The 24377-nt window shown below is 44.3% G+C and overlaps 1 protein-coding gene and 1 long non-coding RNA gene across 5 annotated transcripts in view; both read left to right on the forward strand.

The window, feature by feature from the left end:
- The window catches only part of LOC146201211 (telomere-associated protein RIF1-like), a 310221-nt gene that overhangs the window by 236485 nt on the left and 49359 nt on the right, over window positions 1-24377 (forward strand). For all 4 annotated transcript variants that reach the window (XM_084595678.1, XM_084595679.1, XM_084595681.1 and 1 more), the window contains 3 exons: window positions 11348-11452; window positions 21180-21298; window positions 22903-23071. In XM_084595678.1, coding sequence (XP_084451804.1) covers window positions 11348-11452; window positions 21180-21298; window positions 22903-23071 — 393 coding nt within the window. The remainder of the gene's footprint in view (window positions 1-11347; window positions 11453-21179; window positions 21299-22902; window positions 23072-24377) is intronic.
- Window positions 12899-18372, forward strand: LOC146201215 (uncharacterized). The gene is made up of 3 exons (XR_014704868.1): window positions 12899-13172; window positions 14850-14935; window positions 18076-18372. It is a non-coding gene; the product is annotated as an uncharacterized LOC146201215 (long non-coding RNA).

Genomic DNA, 24377 nt, shown 5'->3' on the forward strand with positions numbered 1-24377 from the left:
GTTCTTTAACATGAACACGGGTAAAGGTATGGACGTCTTCGACTCGCCGGCGGCCTCACCTCCATCGGCCGCGCCTCTTAGTTTCCCTGAGGTGGAGGGGAAGAACGACGTCGAGGGGAAGGTGACCTGCGCTGGCGCTCGGGTGGCGGCATCACACTACGATCAGATGCAGGAGATGAATTCCGCAAATATGATTAATGATATGAGTCCTCCTCGGGTTTTCCAGAGAATGTCCATGGCTCTCGATAATGGGGCCAGTTGTTTGCCATGGATGGATAAACAAAGAAAAAAAAACTTAAATTCATGCTCGTTTTCATGGACTAAAATTTTGTTTTTCTCATTCGCATTTTGTATGGAGCTGATGGCAGCTTTTGTTACCAATATTGTATTGAATGAGCTCTGCAATGAGCGCTTTTATTGGGTGAGAAGGGCGTACCACAGATAAAGCTGAACAAGTTCGAAGAGTCTCAACGCAGACTCGGTTATCAGTGCGCTGGCATTGGTTGTTGGAGAGGAAAGAGAACAAAATGTCCGTGAGACCAGGAGGAAAGAGAACAAGAGAGGAAAGGTGAGAGGAAAGAGAACAAAATGTCCGTGAGAATAGCAGTCGTTCGTTTCTTCTGTGTGCTCTTTCTGTAAAGAGATAAAAATAAATACAGTGTAACTATGCCAGGGAAAGTAGATGTACAACCATTGTTTCTTCCCGTCACTGAGAAGGGTAACGTGGCTCGAACGACGACGGTGGCTGCCTTTTTCTTGTTCACAGGCGGAAAAATGCTGGAGTTGTAACTTAGGCTGTTGAATTTTTCGATATTGCCAAATAAATCACGACTACAGATGCTGGAGTGCAGCTTCGGCTCTGAGTCTCCCGTGCCGTCACTCCAGGGAAACAGAAGGCACAAAGATTTCAGTTGCAATAAGATTTTAAAAAGTTCCGCACTTTCCACAACCACACAGTAACCAAATCATTAGATACAGGCCTTTGCTTTTAGCGAACTGTGTCCAGGTCACCCGACCCTCATGCTTGTGCGGAAAGCAGTAGAAATCAATCGACTTAGAAGCGTCCGACGAGTTTGCACAGCTGCCAGTGCAGCCAACAACATGACCCGCTTTCCCAAATTTTGTTTCACCGGACATATTGACGTACAACGTCACCTAAAAATTAGGAGTAGCGAAGCAATCTCACACAAACCAACGACAGACTGTGCACTCCAATGCGCTGGCTGGTGCCGGTGCATTCCAGCAATGACCGGAGCGCCGAGAGGCGGCACCACCTGTCCAGTTTTCCGGTCCCTGTAGTAGCACACTGATCGGGAGGTGAGCCGAGGTGCGTAATAGGGTGGCGCAGGTTGAGCCGTCGCCATTAATTGATGTATTTGTAGGGTGGTGCCGGACGGGGTGGGGGTCAAAAGGAGGGGAGGATGCAGAGACATGAGCATAAGTCGGCGCTGGGCGGGGTGCAGGAGGGTGATTGTTGCCAACTCTTCTTTAATGATGCTGCGGATTCCGGCGTCATTAGAAAGTGCAGAAGCATGATTGCATCTGTGCTGGCAGAAAGAGCTGAGGGCTTGTAGCTCCTCACGGATGGTCGCTGGAATCAGTGCCCACAGATCGAGGTCAGTGGAGGTCGGGCCAGTAGCGAAGCCGGGCTGCTATCGGGAGGACTGTAGCTGGTCAAGGCGTTGACAGGCGGTAATAATCGAATCATCACTTGAAGGATTCTGGGCAACTAGGGTGTTAAAAGCTACAGAATTGATTCCTTTCATTACGTGGTGTACGCGATCTGGTTCCGCCGGCATAATGGGGCTGTAATGCCGGCAAAGTGCAATTACTTCTCTATGTAAGACGCATATAATTCATTGGGACCTTGTATGTGGGAAGCGAGCTTTTTCTTCACGACCTTAGTCTGAACAGCCGGGTCGGCGAAGTATTGTCGGAACTGCTGTTTGAAGGTGGGCCAGTTAGTGGTGTGGGGTTTGTAAGTAAGTAAGTAAGTGCTTTATTTTCCGTTTGCAAAGTACAGTTGTAAACGGACAGGTTCGAGGAAAAAAAGCTGCGGAAACAGCTTTACAGGTCCTAAAACCCGTTTGTTGGCAGCAGCAGCCGTGCGGAATGGCAATGCCTTCAATACAATAAAGCACAGGCATGAAGAAAAAAACAAAAATAACAAACAAAAAAAGGGGAATCTGCAAAGCTACATAGGTTAGTATAAAAAAAATAATATAAAAAAAATACAGCAGCATGAAAATAATCTCACTCAGTCACAAAAGAAGTACAATTGGCAAGGAACATATATAGTGCTGATTTACAATGACTAACCCAATGGTTGACAATATAAATACACACTCAATATTAGTGGCAAAAATAATTGTGTAGAGTAGATAATGAAACATGTAAAACATCAATATTTTCCGAGATTAGTGCATTGAGTAAGGCAGGTAGGGTGTGAGCAATCATTTGCTTACCGTAATTAGTTTGCGTGTGTGTTACATACCAGTATTCCGGACATCGCGTTTGGTAGTGAAGTAGATTTTGTTTAAGATTGGCTGTTGAACGGATGGCAAATTTATTCAATTTGCATTCTTTAATGTATGCGTGTACTAACATGTAGTTGTATAAATTATGCACTTTCAATATATTAAGCTCTTGGAACAAAGGTTCACTTGGGAAATCCCAGTTCACATTGCATATCGCGCGCAGAAATTTTTTCTGAAGAACGAATAACCGACCTACATTTGTGGCATACGTGGTACCCCAGACAAGACAGCAGTAATTAAGGTGACTCATAAAGAGAGATTTATATATAAGCAATTTTACATTACGGGGAAGATACCTAAGGGAAAAAATTTGTCCAACTACCTGGGATAGTTTGCTTACATGTGATGATGAATGGCTGTTCTATGACATGTCATGGTCGAAAAAAATTCCTAAGCTTTTTACTGAATTCACTAGTTCAATTTTATCCATATTAAGTGTGATGTCTGCAGGTAGTGTAGCATTTCTGTTCTTGGCTTGGAATAATATGGCTTTTGTTTTAGTTGCATTTATTATGAGACCGTTTTTGATCGACCATACATGTAGTTTTTCTAGTGCTTTATTAGCAATTCTTATTAAGTCTGAGGTATCATGAGAAGAAAACAGGAGTGTGGTATCATCAGCATAGATGATGTATTTGGTGTCATGATCAATATTAACAATATCGTTAACGTAATTATTGAAGAGGAGGGGTCCAAGTATACTACCCTGCGGCACTCCTGTGCTTATGTTTTTTATTTGAGAGGATATGTTATTGACATGTGTATATTGAGCTCTAGAGCCCAGATATGACCTAATTATTTCATGAGCAATGCCACGTATACCATAGTAAGTTAACTTTTTAAGTAGAAGTTCATGATTAATGCAGTCAAAAGCTTTTGTAAAGTCTATTAGTACACCGAGTGTAAGTAGACGATGTTCAATGTTCCTAAGGATAAATTCTTTTTGTTCCAAGAGGGCAAGCTGAGTAGACAGGTGTTTGCGGAACGCGTACTGGCAGTGAGTTAAGAGGCAATTATCCTCAAGAAATGCAGAGAGACGTTTAAATATTATCTTTTTGAGACCTTTTGAAAAAACTGGCAGAATTGATATGGGCCTATAATTTGTTATTAGGGTCCTGTCACCACGCTTGAATAACGGGATTACTTTAGCGACTTGCATTTTCTGCGGGAAGATTCCGACATTTAGGCATAAGTTGTAAACATATGCCAACACTGGAGCAATGATATCTAGGATATACTTAATTGGCATTATCTGCAGGCTGTCTACGTCCAGACTACGACTATTGCTAAGTTCAGAGAAGAGACAGGTTAATTCGGATTCATTGGTTGGGTGCATAAATATAGTATCCGGAATGCTTGTTGGTATGAAATCGCAGGCGGTCATACATACGGGAATGTCATTAGTGCTGGTTAAAAATTCATTAAAGGAGTTGGGCAGTGACTCATCGCTTATCTGTACACCATTTTTAAAAATCTGCACAGGTAGTTGGGAACTCGGCGTATGGTTCCGTAACACATTAAGTTGTTTCCAAGTCTTCTGACTGTTGCCTTCACATGACTTGAACAGGTCGGTATGATAGTTGGTTTTAGCGCTGCGCAGTTCGTTTGTGAGGCGATTGCGAAAGCGTTTGAACTCAGTCCAGTCATCTGGATTACGTGATTTGATAAATTTATCGTATAGCCTGTGTTTAGTTTTTATTTTTTCAAATAGTTGCATTATAATCCATGGCTTGCGAATCCTGGAAGGTCTCTTAATACTACAGGGAAAGTGTCTATGATAACAAGTGGAGAAGATTTTTAGGAAAATTTCATAAGCAATATCGGGATTTTGTACAGCATAGACATCCGTCCAGTCTGTGCTTTCCATTTCGTCGCGGAAACTGTTCAGCCCGTTCTACGTAATTACTTGTTTGAAAGTGTCATTAGTGGTTGATCAATAGCTTTTACGGTTTAGACATAAAAATATGGGCATGTGATCACTAAGACCACATGAAAAAACTCCCGATTTAATCCTACCTAATGCAGCACTTGTAATGAACAGATCGATACATGTGGACGTATTACTAGTAGTTCTGGTAGGTGTTGTTATGACATTGAAACAACCATGTGTCTGTATAACTGCCTCAAAACTGCATTTTGACGGGCTGTCGACCATCATATTGATATTGAAATCGCCACCCAACACAACTTCATAACTGAATTCACACCTATACAAAAAGAACCGTTCAAGAAACCGAAAAAATGTGTCTAGGTTTCCACTTGGTGGCCGGTAAAAAACAGAATAAATAGTTCGAGCACACACAACTGATAGAACTTCATAGTCGGCAGTAGTGCAACAAAATTCGTTAATGGGCTCTACATTTATGCTTTCACGAACAAGCAAACTGACGCCGCCTCCGCGCGACGTTTCTAGACTTCTAGTAAAACACTGATAACCAGGGAGCTGCCAAACAGCTGAGTGCTGATCATACCATGTTTCGGACAGCATGATAAAGTCAAACTGAAATGATAAGCTGCTGAAAGAAAGGTCGAGCATGTCATGTTTGTTTCGTACTGATTGGCAGTTTAAATGAATGCATCGAGTAGATTTTTTATGTTCTGGCCCAACAAAATAAAAAAAGTCAGAAGGCGATAACGAGTCTGCAGAAGCCATGCCTAAATCTGCACAACCTATGCATAGCACGTGGATATCAGTCCACCAATTTTTCGAGATCAGTCTTAGCCTTGTTCACGTGAACATCTGCATGTTCTTCTTTCCTGACCAAAATTTTTCCATGGCGATGCCACACAAACCAGAAATTGTTTTGAAGTGCCCATTCTTTTGTAGTCTTGAGCAGCAACCTATTTTGAGTGGTTAGGTTCTCAAATATAAACATGTCCTTGTCGACCGCTGATACAGCCTTCCTTTTCTCAAGCCATTTGTCACGTGTCGATTGTTGCGTGAAGCGAACAATCACACCGGGAGTCTTACCTTTTGTGAAGGAAGACGGTGAACGGCAGAGACATTCTGCTCGTTAAGAGGTTCAAGGTCTAGTTTTTTGGCTAGGTCGTTTACTCTAGTCATGAGGCATTCCTTCTCCTGTTTCGTCATCCCGTGAATTTCGATATTCAGCTTTCGACTATTGTATTCAAGGTCATTTACTGCAGCAGACAGTCTCTTCAGTTCAGCGTTACTTCCAACTTGTTCGAGCTTTGAAATTCTTTTGTTGAGAGTCTTAATTTCGCCAGTGTGCTCCGCTATGGTTGCGAGTACCGTATCGTACTGGGCGGACATGTGCTTTATCAGAGCCTCCATATCATTAACAGTGGTTTTAAGAGGAAGAAGCTCATTGAGTTTTCTGTTCATGTCAAGCAGAAGCGCTGTGACAGTACCATTATCAGAGTCATTAAAATTGGGGGCAGTTGTCTTGCCTTTGCGGCATGTTATGCATTTCCAGGACTTCCTATAGTCATCTCCTTTAGATTTATATGTAGAGTCTGCACACCAGAACAAGAACCCAGGTGGTACTCTCCCGAACATTCACTACATGTTATTGACCGGCAGTCAGTCATATAGATTCTTCACACTTTTTGCAATCCATGGTAACGGATGTTCAACAATTTGAATAGCAACTAAAGCAACCTATGGGTTATTATGCACAAAAATAGCAACCTAACATGGGCTAAAAAGTAACAAAAAGGGCATCAAATCGCAACAAACAACAAATTGCAAAAAAAAGGGGGGGGGGGGCAGCAGCAGCAGCGAGGTACATGCCAAAGGAAAATATTTTTATAAGCGCAAGGCGGCAATCACCAACCTGCAAAAATCCAAGAGCACACTGTGAAGGCGTCCGCGATCCGCCGCTGCTGCTGCCAAATGAAGGAGGAATCCGCAGCCGTTTCTTCTTTTAAACTTGTCGGTGGCGCCCCGGTAGCTGAAAGATGATGACGCAACACGTGGAAGCTGTCATGATCGCCGGCAGCAGCGATTAGATGGTCGGGCCTCTGAAGCGATGAAAACCGGTGGTATCTTGCGCAGCAGGAGGGCGCCGGGTCCAGTTTGCGCATCTGCAAAAATCCAAGAGCACACTGTGAAGGCGTCCGCAATCCGCCGCTGCTGCTGCCAAATGAAGGAGGAATCCGCAGCCGTTTCTTCTTTTAAACTTGTCGGTGGCGCCCCGGTAGCTGAAAGATGATGACGCAACACGTGGAAGCTGTCATGATCGCTGGCAGCAGCGATTAGATGGTCGGGCCTCTGAAGCGATGAAAACCGGTGGTATCTTGCACAGCAGGAGGGCGCCGGGTCCAGTTTGTGCAACTGCAAAAATCCAAGAGCACACTGTGAAGGCGTCCGCGATCCGCCGCTGCTGCTGCCAAATGAAGGAGGAATCCGCAGCCGTTTCTTCTTTTAAACTTGTCGGTGGCGCCCCGGTAGCTGAAAGATGATGACGCAACACGTGGAAGCTGTCATGATCGCCGGCAGCAGCGATTAGATGGTCGGGCCTCTGAAGCGATGAAAACCGGTGGTATCTTGCGCAGCAGGAGGGCGCCGGGTCCAGTTTGCGCAACTGCAAAAATCCAAGAGCACACTGTGAAGGCGTCCGCGATCCGCCGCTGCTGCTGCCAAATGCAGTTGATGAACCAGTTTCTGGCTACATCAGTGAGGTAGAAAGAAATGTTGAGAAGTTAAAAGCATCGTCCCATCGGTTGTGGGCACTGCAGCGTTCAGTCATCCATGTCTTCGTCGCGACGACCAGCGAACAGCGGCGGATCGCATTGTCGTGTGGGCACAGTCAGAAGGGGCAGTGCAACCGGGGTAGAGGTTCTGGCAGGTTCGGAGCTACTCTGGGTTGACATGACAATGGTGGCAGTTGCCAAACAGCGACCAGAACGTAGCTCCAGCGAGAGGCAGGGCTCAAGGCAGCAAGATAATCGAGTTTCACCTCCACCCACTTGTGAAGAAAGGTCAGGTTGAGATGGCAAAATCATGACTGCAGCGCAAGGTTTGCCATGTCTGACGTTTATTCTGATAACGATCCGAGGCGCATGCCAAAGGCGACACCACTAGATGATGATGATGGTATCTACAAGTGAAAGAAGAAGATCCATGGAAGGCTCGCAATATATTCGTATGTTTAACCCCTCATTTAATGGTCGGTAGTCAACTGCTTGGCAGTACCCGCCGCTCCTCTGATCAAAGACTGAAGCACTTGCTTATGAGCTTGTACACGGTCTTATGTAGTCTTGATTCAGAAACTCCTTTCGACACCAATCTATTACTTTGTTTGTTTGTTTTTGTACTGGATAGTTTGCACAGAGTCAAACAGTGGTTGCATGTGTTGATTTTAGGAGACATGCGAGGGCCCGAACACATGTTTATAATATTGGCCAAGGATTGCTTCCCATTAGTCACAGTCTGAAGTGGCTTTGCTTTCAGCTGTCACTTTGCTGTAGTTGATGATTACTTCATGTGATCTATGCTCTGCAACAGCAAACAGCTCCTGCAGAATGGCAGCTAAACCTTCATCCCAGTTGTCTGTGACCGTGCATTCTTGTAAAGGTGTCGAGGAACTTGCTGTATCAATTACAGTATGTTGCTGAACATCACATGTGGCTAGGGATCAATCCATCCTCCATCGTCCAATGCCTACTTGTACGGGGCTGCAGAAGGTAGCTGGGTGGGCGAGATAGGAAGTTTGCGGGGTCAAGTGGATGCAGCTGGCACAGGACCAAGCTAACCGGAGGAGTATGAGAGAGACATTTTCCCTGCAGTGGATTTGGACAGGTTGATGGCGATGATGATGGCATGTACGGATTCGCTATGGCAAAAAAATCACATCCCAGAGCAGTGCCATGGCAACGCTTGTGCAAGATTTTTTTCTCCTACATCTTTGCCGTCTGATGCAGCAGCACATAAGGCTGATTGTGTCAAACCACCCCTCTGCAGTCCATAGAGCATGTCACATCTTCATGAGCTGACATTGTACTTAGAGATGAGTGAGCAAAAATCAAAATTTGGGATGCCAAGTTGAGATGAATAACAAAAGTTTAGTGCAAATAAAATCAAATATTTACGGATAACTTCAGAAGTTTTATTTTTATTCTCTTTGGGTATCAACAGGGTGTCTATAAACCAGAAAAACCGGCATTCACCATGGAAAGTTTATGCAGCAGGCAAAATCAGTGAAATGTCAGGGAAACCATCAAACATTTCTCAAAGTCAGGGGAAATCACATGGTATATTCTGCAGTTCATCTTCATTTTAGGCTAGCGCACAGAAAGTATGTCATTCATGTAGACTTTTTTTTTTTTTTTGTGTGTGTGTGCTGTGGCGCCAAGGCAAGGCACAATATGTTACTTTGACACCAACGCATGGCTGAGCTGCCACAATAGTACCAATATGCACGTGCGACAAAAAAGGAATAACCACGCCGGCAGCAGCCAGACCGATAGCGATCGGTGAGCTGTGCTGCTAAGCGCGCGCGCAGCCATATTGGATTGTATTGGCTCGGCTGTCTGCAGGGTGGGCGGCTCGCATGCTCTGAGGCTGACATCTGTGCGCTTTTAATCTTCACAAAACTTTTGACATTCTTGATGGCCATTAATAAAGAACAAGGCGGGCAGCTTCATCACGAATATGGACTAAATAGTCAAAATAGTTGAGGAATTCTATACTGATCTCTACAGTAGCCAAAGTAGTCAGGACAATAATTAGATTGGCAGTAGAAAAAAGCAGTCAGCCGTTCTGCCAGTGACGAAGGACGCGATTAAGAAAGCGTTAGAAGCTATGAAAAGGTAACCGTAGTATCAGGTAACCGTAGCTTTCTTGAAGGACGGGGGAGGTGATATCGTGCTAGGAAAACTGGCCACGCTGTATACGCAGTGCCTTGTGTCATCGACAGTACGGGAACTGTGGAAGAACACGAACATTATCTTAATTCATAAGAAAGAGGACGCTAAGGACCTGAAAAATTACAGACCAATCAGCTTACTGTCTGTAACGTATAAAGTATTTACTAAGGTAATTGCTAATGAATCGGGACAGCCTCAGACTGCAATCAAGCAAAAGATCAAGCAAGTTTTCGGAAAGGGTACTCTACTATCGTTCATATCCATACCATCAACCAAGTGATAGAAAAATGCTCGGAATATAACCGGCCCTTATACATAGCATTCATTGATTACGAAAAAGCATTTGACTCAGTTGAAACCTCGGCGGTGATGCAGGCGTTACAAAATCAGGGGGTAGACGAGCCATACGTGAAAGTGCTGGAAGATATATATAGTGGCTGCACAGCAACCATAGTTCTGCATAAAGAAAGTAACAAGATTCCCATAAAGAAAGGTGTTAGGCAAGGAGACACGATCTCCCCAGTACTATTCACAGCTTGCTTAGAGGAAGTATTCAGAGACTTGGAAGGGGAGCAGTTAGGGATAAGGGTAGAGAGAATACCTCAATAGTCTGCGATTTGCTGATAACATTACCTTGCTAAGTAACTCTAGTGATGAACTGCAGAGAATGACTGACGACCTAGACGGGAAAAATAGAGGGGTAGGCTTGAAAATTAATATGCAGAAGACTAAGGTAATGTTCGACAGACTCAGGAAAGAACAGCAGTTTGCGTTAGGTCCCTTTGGTTTAGTTTGGTTTAGGTCTGTGACGCCTGAAATACGAGCTCGGAGCAGCTGATGCGCGTACTTTAGTGCATATCGAATGAAAATCATGATTCGGCACGCACCTGTGAAGTATTCTCCGCTCTCCGCACGCCAGCAATCATGGAGTCTCCTCATGCATCATTGTGTGTGTCATCCTACCCTACTACGTAGTAGGAGAAAACAGTTTAAATATGACGGGCGGGAACAAGAAACCTCAACTTCTTATCGCAATATCTCAGCAATAATTCGATTTTTTGCTGCCGGATATGCGGCGATAGTGTCACCAAATGTCGTTTATTAGATTTTGATAGCATATTTGGGTGTCTTTAGTGTCCCTTTAAATTGAGGACAACGCAGAGAGCTATGGAACGAAAAATGGTAGGGGTAACGTTAACAGATATGGAGCATGTAGTGTGGGTCAGAGAAATAACTCAATTTACTGACATTCTAGTGGAAATCAAGAAGAAATGAGCCTGGGCAGGACATGTGGTGTGAAGAGAGGGTAACCGATGGTCGCTTAGGGTAACTGGATTCCAAGGGAAAGAAAGCGTAACAGGGGGCGGCAGAAAGTTAGGGGGGCGGATAGGGTTTAGAAGTTCGCAGGGGTCAAGTGGATGCATCTAGCGCAGGACCAGGTTAATTGGAGGAATATAGGAGACGCCTTCGCCCTGCAGTGGGTATAGTCAGGCTGGTGATGATGATGAATGGCCATTAACACTATTGACACCCTTTTCACTATTTTAAATTGCAGAATACGATTAATAAATAGCTTTTTGCTGTGAATAATTTGTCTAGGCTCATTAGCATCAGCAGCTACATTTTTAGCCTCTTTACTCATCAGAGAATTTGAACTGAAATAATCATGAAAAACTTGGAAAAGTCAGGGATTTTAAAGATAGTGGTTTGCTAGACACCCTGACCAATGCACATAAGCTCGGACTGTAGTCAAACGCTTTTCGACTTAATTCAGCAATAAAAAATGTATTTTTTTAAAGTTGTTATTGGCCTGATTTCTAAGGGTGTGTCAATAATGTTTTATTTTTTGCTTGAAGTGAATTCGAAGCAGCACAGAACGGTACATTTGTGAAATATTGATGCGTCCAGGGCTTTGACCTGTTGTTATTGATGATGTTGTTCTGTCTAATGCCTTGCCACTCTCTCCTTCCCTGAAACAGGTGCCTACTGGGCGGCGCGTCTCCTTTGCTGACCCCCCTGTGCAGGGCGAGTTCGAGATTGCATCCCCACCTCGGAAAAGAGCTTGCTCCAGGCCACTGTATGAGGTACATTCTGTGGCAGCAGCTGCATGGCTTGCCAAATTTGCTTGTATCCAGGCATCGGGGAAAAAACCCCGAATCATTTAAATTTGCGATTGATGGTGTTACTTAAAGGTTGGGTATTTTAGTATTCAGATATGTGGCGCAAATAAACACAAACACAGGAGAAGATACACAGCACACGCGCACACTACCAACTGTAAGAAGAACCGGAAAACACTTCCTCTTCTACACTCAGGCACGTCTCAACTTCCTCTTCTTCTCATTTTCCTCTGTAGAAGAGGAAGTGTTTTCCGGTTCTTCTTACAGTTGGTAGTGTGCGCGTGTGCTGTGTATCTTCTCCTGTGTTTGTGTTTATTTGCGCCACATATCTGAATACGATGATGCACCAACTTGCCCCTCAAGCTGTTATTTTGGTATTTTAGTAGTATGCCACCAACACTTGTTTTGCCATTATGACTTGTGTACAGTGTGGGGCGCCCACGTAACTCTGTTTGAGGAATCCTGGCCTACAGCAACCCCACTTTATTTGTGAAAAGACCTGCCGAGCCGCTCTTGAAGAGACGCTCACATTCAGTTCTACCCTTCAAACAGGTTGAGGCCGTCAGAACTGAGCAACCTAAAAGAAACCTTGCCATATAGACGAGGGAGTTGCAGAGCAGCATTAGTGCACCTTCGACTGACATCACATGGCTAAACAGCTACAAGATTTGCTGGCAGGAAGTCAATATGTGGTGAGAGACACTCTGTCGGAGCTGCTGTTTAAAAATGGCCCTTTCTGCTGTGATCTCACATTGTGAGGAGAAACGCATGAATACAGCTGGAAAGCAACCAGAAAGCATTGGTTTGTATAGGCCGGTGCTAGAGGAGCACTATGATTCATCATGTGAAATCCCTGACGTTCCACAAATATTGGAAGTAAGAGCACTCACTGTGTGGAGTGGCCGGGGCAACTCCTTCTACAGAATCTTCAGTCCCTACTACTATAACCTCCACTTGCTACAGTGAAATTTATTTGTTAAAGGGGCCCACAAACACCTCCCGAGCACTCCTCACAAACTATCTCAGTCGCTAGATTATGCTGCGATACACATTTGAACGCAATAATACACGTCTACGCGCAGTGCAAGTCCCACAATCCCATTCGAAAGTTGGCGCGTTCTTTCCTTCGACTTTTGCCAGTCCTCCTTCTCCTCTGTGCAACGCTGCTACGTGCATGCGTTTTCGAGTGACTATTGGTCTGCTTCTTTGCGACGTCACACAGCCATTAAACTATCGCTTATGCCAGAAAAATCGAAATACGCTTAACTTTTAACTATCAGGAAAGAAAATTAGGATGTTTTGTAGACAGAAACATTTTTTCAAAGCTTTTTTTTCCTGCACTTCCGGTCTCGCGCGCGCACGCGCGCATCTTTTTGCCCTTCACGCAGGCACCACAGCAATCGCGGCGCGGTCGCGAGCGGCGATCTCGTTTCAGTTCCGTGCAGTGTACTTGCGGGGCACTTTCCGCTTGTGAATGTTCTCGTTTCTTGTGTCGCCCATGCGAAATGAACTTCGAAGTCGGCTTACAGGTTTACAACATTAAGTCGGTGCTTTAAATGTCGGGCTCCAATCCACTGCGCCTTACGTAGTGCAGCAAAATTTCGGAGGCAACCGCTGCTCCGTTCCTGTGTCCACCAAACCAAAATACGCACCTCGGATCAAGTCAAGGCGACAACATACGCTGGTAAGTAATGTGTTTACTAGCTTGAACATAGCGCATAGATAAGCGACGGTTTCACAGGTGCAATGAGTTAGTCATTGTTGTGATGCATCATTACTGTGGCGGCTATTAAAATCCTACCGTCTTAACCGTTGACTTGATTGCGTGAAACTACTCACGGAGGTTGCATTTTTTCTCGTAGTAAGTTTGTACATTATAAACTTTTGCCTTATAGTAAATTAGCTAAGGCAACTGTACCTACCTGGCTTGGCCGTGCGCGATGCGCGAACCCGTGGTATCATGTGCCGGCGTTGGCAGCTTTCGGCCCCCGATACTGGCGCAGATTGCGGGTTCGCATTGTACGCAGCAGCAGCGAATTAAGCACCCTTACCTAACTTACTGCGAGTAAATAAAAGTTACCGCAATATCAAAGCTCCGTGTGCAGTTTCACCACAAACTACTGAGCGGTTAGGCCGGTGAGATACAAGACGCCGCGGTAAACACGTATTAGCATTCGCATGCTGTATCTGCCCCTTACAAGGTTTCACATGACGTGCAGTGATGAGGAGGCACCGAAGAAACAAAGAAAACAACTTTATTTCTAGAGAAGGCCTACAGAATTTCTCTAGATAAGTCCTAGAGCATATTCCATTATGTTCTGAGGGTAAACAATTGACGTTATTAAAAAAAAAAAAAAAAAAAAAAAAAAAAAAAAAAAAAAAAACCTCTTTGCAGCGAAGCGTTGTGCTTTCTTAGTCGCTCAGCAGTATAAATTATCGCTAAGAACACATTATTATATCGCCCACATAATAATAATAAGCGCAATTACACTGTTGTCTTGTAAACTGTGGACCTTAACGGATGCGGAACAGCGAGCCTGTGAAAAGAGAGATGTGACATGGTCACTTGTGCAGTCGGCTCACTTTAATTACTTCCATTTACTTCCAGCTTGACCTCAAGAAGCTGAACAACTCTGATCGGCATAATTATTCGCTCTCTAGCTTTACACACACCCTGAACCCACAGTTGCTCTGTCTTTGCTACTTTTTGTTTCAAGTGGCAGCTTTGATGCAATACTTGAAGGGCCTGCGAGCGGTCGCACACCATGTGGAGTTGCCGCGATAAGCAAACAGCAACATGCTTTGTGTGCACGTTTGCTTGGCCGCAGCCAGAAGCGAAACACATAGACATGGGTACAAGACTGCACTCACTACGACAAAAAAAGTCATATGAAACTGCGCTCCAGCTATTGTTAGTTGCAGCAAACATATTGAAACAATTGTTTTGGCTCCAGCGGCCAATGCTGTGCCTCGCTGTTGCCAGTCTGTTGAGCATTTGGGTTAAGTATACTGACAGTTGTGCTGTGCAATTGAATAGTCATGATGAAGCACAAATCTGTGCCTGTGTGCAGCAATTACTTCTTTTGACGGTCTTTCATAGGCATCAGTCATAAGGTGGCGCTCTGAAGCTTGCTTGCAGCTGTGTCTCTGTGTGAAGAGCCCTGAGACCGTTTCACCGCATCCTGGAGGAGCCTCTGGACGTACGCTGCGCGAAATAGCCATCGTGATTACAACAGTTAACTTAGCTTTTTGTGTAATAACATAAGTAAAACAAAGTTTTAACTTACAAAAAGTATGCTCCATTTTCACTGAAGCGGCACTGAAATGTCTTTTTCTTGATTTTGCCATTTTCACTTTCCAGCCCTCCTCTCCTTTCTTTTTCTGTGCCTGGAGCTTAGAAGAATTTTCATTGAAGTGAATAACAGCCAGATGTGACCTAAAAAGAAGGTAAATATGAATGAATTTCTCATACTTTGGAAAAAAATGTGTTTCTTGTTGTCTACTAGCAAAATTATACCAAGTAGAGGCTACTATAAGAAACCATTATGCATTATATTCAAATCACTGCAGCAGAGATTGCTTCTATTTTAGCTTCTATATCCAGCGCCTTTATATCAAATTAAAAATGTGATGCAATGATCTTCAAGCAGAAAAATTAATGTATGACATGGGCTATATACAACTTCATATCGTGGATCACCCGTGTTCTCCCTGCTGTGGTATTCTAGCGATCATCATTAGTCCAAGTGATCAAGTGAACCTTGAGCATTCTTTCAGTTTCAATACATTAGCTTCGGGACGTTCGAGATGGTTCTAGAGGGGTCGGAAACTTGCGCTGATAACTTCCAGTTCTTTAAAAACTACCTTTGTCTTGGAACTGCACTTAGATGAGGAGCACAAAAGAGAGACAAGGTGTTTTTCCAGCCAGCCCTCCATGCTCGCCCTCAACTTTGTGTCATTGCAGTGTCTCAGCTCATGTCATTTTTGTCTGTATGTATTCCTGGTGCACTGTTCTTTATCTCATCGCATCTGCCTATTCTAATATAACAGCAATGACTTTCAATGAGGACCCTTGGTGGCCTGTGCAGTATGTCTATAGCCTCCTGTCTCACTTTTTCCATGGAAGGGGATTACAGAATGGCTAGTGCTACCATTCTACCAAATATGTTTTTACCATATTATATGAAGCATCCTTGAATGTCAGAAGTGTGCACTGCAGTCTCCTCCAAATGTATGATAACTACCTTTGACATGGAAGTGTTCCAACTTTCGAAAAGAAAGACAGAAGATAAGTTCAGCTAATTTTACAGCAGTGTATTTACTATCAGGACGGAAGGATTGTGGCAGCTGGCTCATAAGGTGCATTGAGTGCCTACTTTATGCAGAAGTTGGGATTGAGTTACGTGGAGGGCACTTTTTTTGGCAGATGTCAGGGTCGACTCCTGTGAATCGCAATTGTAGGGTCTCATTTTACCTAGCCTGATAACATGAGAGCTCCAGATCAAGCACTGCACTAAGGAGACTGAAGTCAAGCCCAACTTCCATAAAAAGAAGGCGCCAAATGCGTCCAGTAACACAGCAGCTTCCCCCTCCTCACATTAAAAATAAAAACAAAAAAAAAACCTTTGAACTTTTTTTCTCTAAACCTCAGCACTAGACCATGAGAATGACTGTTTTGAGGTGCTTGAAATTGGTCACAAAGCAATTTTTCAGCCCTCCAGGGCTATTCCATAGCACGAACTAAAAGCAATCTGCTTAGTTGCAAGTTCCAATGGGCTGCTTAGCAAGTTGAAGAATCAAAAGGAGCAAAAGGAAATGGAGCAAATGATATGAACTTCTGGTCTTCTTTTTCGCACTGTGTTCTATTTCCTATGGTCTCTGTTCCTTTTATAATGACAATATTATGTACATACATTAAAAGCTTCATGCAAGGACTTATTGTTTGCACATGCCATGCAGAAAAGTTGGACTACATAGTCACATTAGAGGGAAAAATAATGTCTTAGTCTTCTCTTTCATTCAACAAACCTTACTTGCATCCCACCATCCGAGTATGCAATTGATTTGGGAGCAAACTTGATGACAAAGTTGTGAAAAGATTCAAGGGAAGATGTTTGGGCTTTGGGAGACAGTTGTCGAGTGTCAATCAAAAACTGGGAGTTCTTCAGAATGGAGTTCAGCTTCTTGAAAGCACATGAATCTGTTAAAAATATATACATAAAAAATATATATATAAATACTTGGCTGATGAGTTGCAGTGTTGGTGTGTGTTCTAGTCAATCGTAGATGCTGAACCTGCTTACAGCTGCTTCATTGCAGCTGAAAACAGTTTTAGCATCATATTCTTAAAAACACCCCAGGTCTTGTACTACTATATTACGGTGAAAAGAAATCTAAGAGATGTTGTCGAGCAAACATGCTACACTTTGTCTTCTTTAAAATTGTCAGTATAGGACAGTATGGAAAATCCCATTGTATTTGTGTTCCATACTAGCATGTATAACCAAGCTGCCTCAGTATTAAAATATCTTGCAGTCTCAGCACTCACATTTACATTATTCTGTTTCTTCACTTTATTAGGGGTTTCTTTCTCAGCTATGTCATATGTGAACTTCCTGTTATGTGCGAATGTATACAAAGTTTTTTCTGTGAAGTTCTATTTGCATTACCTATCTCTTAAATTTATCATTGGTTGACAAATGCCACAAGTGTGAGCCGTGCACCTTCCAAACAACATCAAAGTGAAAACTTTACAAAAATAAAACTCTGCAAAACAGATTACCTCTGCTCATCCATTGCCTGTTTGCAAGGAGCTAATGCAGGCATTTGATGTATGGTCTATCATGGCCGTCACGCTTATCGCATATGTGGTTCAACAGGCTGCTACATGCTGATGATCAGGTCACCATTACCCCGGCCCAGGGCAGCAACATAGACTTGTGATTGTCTGGTTCCATGGTTCTATTGCTTCACAGCCCTTCGACCTGCTCACAGCTTTCAACTTTTTAAATGCAGTATAGAATATTGTTATTACCATGTATTCGCCCTAATTATTAAAGCAAGCAACTGCATGCATCTTTAGTAATGCACCAAGCATCAAAGTAGTGCTGTATGGGCGATTTGCTGCTCTTGCAATATGTCCAGATAGCTGGGTGGTGGTCTGTAGATGAAATTAAAAACTCATTACATAATAATATATGTCAGCAAATGTACCTCTTCACCAATGGTTTGCAACGATAAAACATTTTGTAATTCAATTGTTTGTATTATATAATGATTAATTTGATTCTTTTTATGTATAGACATGCAAGCAGCACTTGCCAAGGGCACTCTTGGTGAGGCTGAAAATAATTTCTCCTAATAATATGCAGAAATTGTCGCCTTTTGTTAAAGACTGCACTGAGACTCGTTAAGTTGAGGCCAGGCCCCCTGCTCGCACTATTGGGCACTGCGGCTGACTTCACACAGCTAATATGAATTGCAGCTTGCCAATTTTCATATCGCAGCATTGCCTTACCTCTCCTATTCTTACCTTTTCCCATTGTAGAATATGGTCAGTCTGAATGATAACAACGTTGTACGTGCAGTACTTGGCGCTGTAGCCGGGGGAGTCGCAACGCCCATCTCCTGCGAGGTCCACTTCCATTCCATCCAGCTGGCTGATGATCTGCACCCGCTGTTCCTGGAAAAGCTGGGACAAAAATAAATGTGCATTTGTGAGCCACTTGTAACATTGTGCCGAATGTGTCACTCGATCGTTGCACTACTGCATGCGCGCGCTGTTTTTTCTTTTTTTATTACGCAAGCTTGCCATAAGGCATATTATAAGAACCCGTGCAAATTATTTTCCGTTAGGAACCGGAGAAGGCTCTTGCTCTTATTGCTGTCGGTGAGCCATTTGGAGAAGTCCACTTCCCTTGTTGCGGTTAATCCCCCCCCCCCCCCCCCTTTTCCGCAGGAAAAATCTAGTTGTGTATATAACTCCTGTCTATGCTCCTGTCAAAACCAACTCTTACACTTCCGATCGGCAGCTGATCGCTTAGGGATAAAGAGGCACAACTTTGAGCGACTAAGCCAGTTCAAGCGAGTGATAACGTTTTATTCGCGACCCCCCTCCCCCCCCGCCCCCCTCCCCTCCTGCTGATGGGTAAAGCCTCTTGGCACTTTTTTTTTCTGTTTCCATCTCTTCATTCCTGACTTTCTTCTTATCAACGCCCATCTCGGTTTTCACGTGTTTCTAATTCCTGGCCGCCTCGGTTGGTAAACTTGGACGCGGCTCCATCCGCGCGACATTTCAGGGTGCGCTCTGTACAAACACCACACGGCGTTAAAAAAAGAAAAAGAAAAAAAAAAAGCTACAGGGCGGGAGTCATGCTGCGATAATAATCGGGCACCGAACAGAGTTTGTTTACTTCCTGTCGGCGCGCGTGTTCGCCGTTGCAGTCAGCTGACGCCGAACCGCGGCTGACAAACTACACCACAGCGCACAACTACGCAGTCCCCTTCTCCTCATCCCCTTCCTTTTTTTTTTTTCTTTACAATCGATCGTTATCTTTCACGAAGGGGCATCATAAGTCAAAAGCAAGAGGAACCTAAACACGGAGGTTTCAAGGTTCGGGCAAGGTGCACGAGAGAGTTTCCCTCCACAACGCCCGGAAGACCGCTCTCTGCGATCTCGATTCTGAATTTCTAGTCTTTCGCTAACATCTCATGCCCTTGCTGCGGTACGGATATTATGGACCCCGAGCTTGAAAAGCGACTTCGGCGAATGAGTACCGAGATGGGACTCGACCCCCACAAGTACACGCCGTTGAAGAATCCGCTGCTAAACCCCGACGATGATAGTATACGGCTTATATGGGTGCATTGGTGCGTGGGGTCGACTAGCATAACATTAAAAATAATAAAATCCCATCGTAAGCTCGCCACTGGTTTATTTTGAGCAGTGTAGTTCACAGTGATCATGACAAATCTTGCTATATGCATGCCACAACGCCGAGCAAGATCGCCTGAGTTAAAAAAAAGAAACAATCCACTCTGTACTGTGATAACGCGTCTAAAGCTAATATTATCACAATCTTTTCATTTTACACTTACCGGTAGGGTTGGAAGAAACAGCGTTGGTACCGCTCCTTCATGCAGACTCAGTCTTGTCGGGATCCCCAAATCGCTAACCACATATCCGGGTAAAGCAAACGTAGATAAACGCTGTCTTCACCGATGCTGGCTATCCGATGATCTGTAGCCACGGTTTCCGGAGGTTGGCGTTTTGAAGCACTTGATGCAGAATGTTTTTCCTGCCGTCACTAGCAATACCTTCGCAGCCAGGGACTGCACACTAACAACCTCCCGCTCATGTCCCGTCAACAACAATTCAGCGCTTCGATAACTGCCTTCGCGAACTCAAGAGAGTGACCAGTCTAGCCCAGAACTGTTCTGCACCCGTCGCTCACACTATGTAACACAAAATCGAAGGTGAGGTCAACGCCAGGGATGTATAGCGTGGCAACAAAACTTTCGCGAGTTCGTGCCGAAGGGCGATGACGATGAAGCAGACGACAAGAGGCCCCCGGCGGCGCGTCGGCAAGCAAGCGCGCCAAAACGGAAGTTGCGGCGTGCGGCGCTAAGCAAAAAAAGTAAAAGCGCAGATGCGTCAGTTGTGACGTGGCAGTGGGCGAGGCCTTGGAGGAGGGTCAGCCTTTGCGCGCGCTAAAAAGTTGAAAAGAGGAGGAAAGCCGCGAAGGCGCAGATATTCAAAATTTGATTGCAAATAACTCTGCTTCCAAATGCCGCATTTAAAAAATTTTTGCGGGAACGTTATCTTACATCGATATTCTTTCACATACTAGGCATAGGGAAACTGTATCGCTAAGGCTGTTTTGGGCCCCTTTAAGATGTCAAATTCTGTACGAAAATGTTTATTATATCCGATATACACAAATTCCGGCAGCAAGTCTGCTAGCAGGCCCAAGCAAAAGGGGCTCTAAGATGAACAGTACGAAAGTGCAAGAAATTTCAGCTGATTTAGCTGAGTGGACCAAATGAGAAGCATGTGTGCAAGCAATCACGGTTCTTCTCTCTGTTGGTTTAATGGTGGGCTTCAAGGTGAGGCTTCAGCAGAGGTGGGTGAAATTGGTGACTGGGGAGCCTAGCGGTAGCACATTATAAAATTTTGCGACTGCTTAATGCACGTTAAGAGGACGATGCGAAATTGGTGTGTTTGGATCCATTGTGCACTTATAGAAGTTGAAGACAACGTGCAATGCACAGTGCAAGAGAGTGGCAGTTAAACATGTGGGGTGGCTGGCAGCAGCAATAGCTATGTTGTTCCATGCTGTCTTCTCGCAAGAAAGGTTCGGATCTGCGCCAACAGATTGCTTTTTTTTTCCTCTCTGGAGAAGGTCAAAGATCATGGTTTCACACATATCTCCTGGTTCTCTGATTTATCGTGTGAAATGCTGCTTTTGAAATAAAAATGCGCAGTTTTGGAAATCAGGGCTTCTTATGAACATGTAAAAGTTTGCCGTTCATTTCAGTTGGCCGAGAAAAAAATGTCTGTATGAATAGCGATGGTGGCCACACACGAAAACAGATTTATTTTAAAAATGACGCAACGCCTGGGAACATGCATCAGAACATCCTCTCATGAGTGCAGCAGCAGAGCGGGTTCAGTTGCGTCTTTTACCCTCAGGAGGCGAGCCTGCTGGAGGAAGAGGAGCTGGTGGACAGCCAGCAGCCGCTCTGGGCTGCACTCCAAGGAAGCAAGGAGGCCGTAGAAGCCATATTACCCCTCGTCACGAGTTCCCTTTGGTGAGTGCCTGACAGATGGCACCAGCTGTTGATTTCCATGCCTTCCCAACAAGCAATGAGAATCATGAGAGCCAGTTTTAAAGTAAGCTGCTTATTGCATCTTATTACTGTAAAACCCCGCATATAATGCGAGGTGTAATTTCAAGATAGTGAAAAGGGGGAATAAAGTTTTCGTCCACATATAATGCTAGCGAAGAAAGATAACGAAAGTATTAATTGCACTACATTATATGGTAGCTCTGGAAGGCTTACATCCTTCGCATCCAACGCCACCCGTCCTAGCATCTCTTACTGTGGAACTTAGAAAACAAGGAAAATTGGGAAAAGGGTAGGAAGGAAAAAAAAAAAGAAAAGGAAAGGATGTGATACCTATCCAGAAACTTCCACAATGAATTTCACAATGCCAGCACATTCTGCCAATTCGCCAGGCCTGGACCAATGTGACCCATATGATAGTCGAACCCGGTTATATCGAACCCGGATATATCGAATTTTGGTTATATCGAACTCATGGAATATCCCCTTGAAAATCCCATGTAAAAGTATAGGAAAGCCGCGTCATATATCGAACTTAATTTTACCGGTCGTTCAATATATCGAACTCCGCACCACGCACTGGAAAGTGTGCCTTCCCCAAAGACTATCGCATCACCCTTGGCCGTTTGCCGCGTGACGTTTTCAAGCCATGCGCGGAAGGAATGAGAAGGAACAGTTCGGCGATGGCTGGTCTGGGCGGCCCACACGTGGTAATGGTTCTGCTGTTAAAATAACCATGTACTTTACCTTCGAATGTCTTTGTTAATAACCCGTTTGTCAAGCCTACTTCAGACAAATGCATACTTGAAGCGTTATGGGGTTGGCGCATGAAGGTGCTAATCACAAAAAATGTTTTCAAGAGTATTGGAAAACCATACAGGACCTATCACCAGTGTGCTGAAATTAAGGCAGCACCGCATCACTCATAAGGAGACTGGCAGAAGGCTGTGAAGTAAAGTGCAAGAAGGGGGAAAAGGTTATTCTTCAGTGCCATCAGTGCTTCCTGAATGCGCTATTGATTGGTGCCCAGATATTTATCAACACAAGCATAGGATCAGAAAGGATGTGCACAAAATAGAGAGCAGAAATGGGCTGCTCATTGATGAAAGTGGTAGCCTTCATGCTTGAATCTGTCTAGTAAAAATAGTCAAAAGCTTTTGCAAGTCTTGATGTTCAGTTATGAAGTGTAGAAGCAAGCATTCCATTTGCTGCTAATTTGTTCCAAATTCTTGCTAAGGTTCGTTGTGTTATTTAGGCATCTGTACATGTTTTGGCTATTCGTCTTGTCATAGATGTGTGCACAATCAGCAAAGCATTGAACATTGAATAAAAAAGAATGAAATTTGATATTCTTGCATGTCTGGAAGAGGAAATTGCAATTATTAAAAGCGTTTGACACTGGAGACACGTCCCAAAACAGTGAGTGCTGGAGAGCTCGTTTTATTGCTCCAAAGTTGTTCCAAACTGGCTTTGTTACTCCTGAGCAGCTTCAAAATACACAAGCCTGCTTCCACCCATGTGAGCTGACAATGGTTACTGTGTTCTCGTATCTGTTCTTTGCTGTGCAGGTGCCGCAGTCTGGGCCGGAAGCTGCGCCTGCAAGGCATTACCACAATTGGGGACCTAGCTTCACTGACGGCCGCACAGGCACTTCAGCTGCCCATCCGGCCTCCACGAGTGGCCACACTGCGCCGTGCCCTGGAGCAGCACGCGTCCCTGCACTGCTCCCCGCTCCAGGTGGGCCCCTCTGGCAGCACTTACTTATACTTATACTTATATGCCCTGTAACGCCCACTCCCTCATGTAATGTCTCATCAGAAACCTTTGAGGAATAAATAAATAAATAAACCAGTGTTAGTGCCACGTTTACCTTTGAAACCAGTAATTTGCACAACTGGAGAGGCCTATTTCTCAGATTAATTTTGCTCACTGCAACAGCCTCTGAAAGGCCGAAAATTGGGGCTTTTACTCAGAGTATTCTTGATTCACACTGGCAGCGTAAGAAGCACAAACACAAAGAGAAGGAACACGCAATAACACAGACGAATGCCGCACTCACAACTGGTTTATTGTGAAAAATTTCCGGTATTAAAAGGCTCACGTGTTTGTGAACTCCAGAGAGAATAAAGAACGCACAACAACCACGTGCCAGAGTAAAACTAGAAAACATCTTACTATTGCTGCAAAAAGGTTGAACTTCAAAGTGCACATAAAAATTTAATCATCACTAATAGAGCAATCTGCTCTTTTCCTTATATGGAAGGCCTCCAGGAGTTCACGTGCCGTTTAATTCTTGCTCCTGCCTAGAATTCTAACACTCAAAATGTGGCGAACATGTCGGGCATTACTGGCAGTGCTTAACCAAGTGCACATTTTCTTTTTTCTTTAAATTTCTTTGGGGCTCCCCCAACCGGTCGTTCATACATCGGCCCGCTTAACCGATTTACACTTTTCCACCACATGAAAGTAGCAGCCCGTGTACCACCCCTGAAGTGCACTGCGCAATGAACTCGCTTCTTCTTGTCTCACCTCCGGAAATACGAGGGCATGGCTTTGAAAGCTTCACCGGAACTGAAAAAACAAACTGCACCCTATACCTCTTCGCAACCTTTCGCATGATTTCTCAAGTGCCGAATCCAGACACATTGGATTCATCTAGATTTGGTGCTTAAGAACTTCTGCGTCCATAAAATGTAGACTGACTTCGAGAACCAATTGGCGAGAAGTTTGTCTGCGGGCTACCTCTTGTCGGTCTTGACTTTTGTTGCAGAAGCTAGACTGACAAAAGTGAAGGCATGCTTAGTAAACCCTAAGAAGAAAGAGAGGGACTGAAACCGGCCACCTGAAGTTGCCCCCTACCTACTACATAGTGTCGCACTACATGAAGAAGGTTGCGAACAGGTATGGGGTGCTGCCAGTTTTTTCAGCTCCGGTGAAGCTTTCAAAGCTGTGCCCTCGTATGTCCGGAGGCAATACAAGATGAAACGGGTGGGGTAAAAATCACACAACATCCTTTCTGCAGTGCGCTCCAGGGGTGGTATAC

This window comes from Amblyomma maculatum, chromosome 2 (assembly GCF_055883805.1).
Source record: "Amblyomma maculatum isolate TAMU_Amacu chromosome 2, ASM5588380v1, whole genome shotgun sequence".
Lineage (NCBI taxonomy): Eukaryota > Metazoa > Arthropoda > Arachnida > Ixodida > Ixodidae > Amblyomma > Amblyomma maculatum.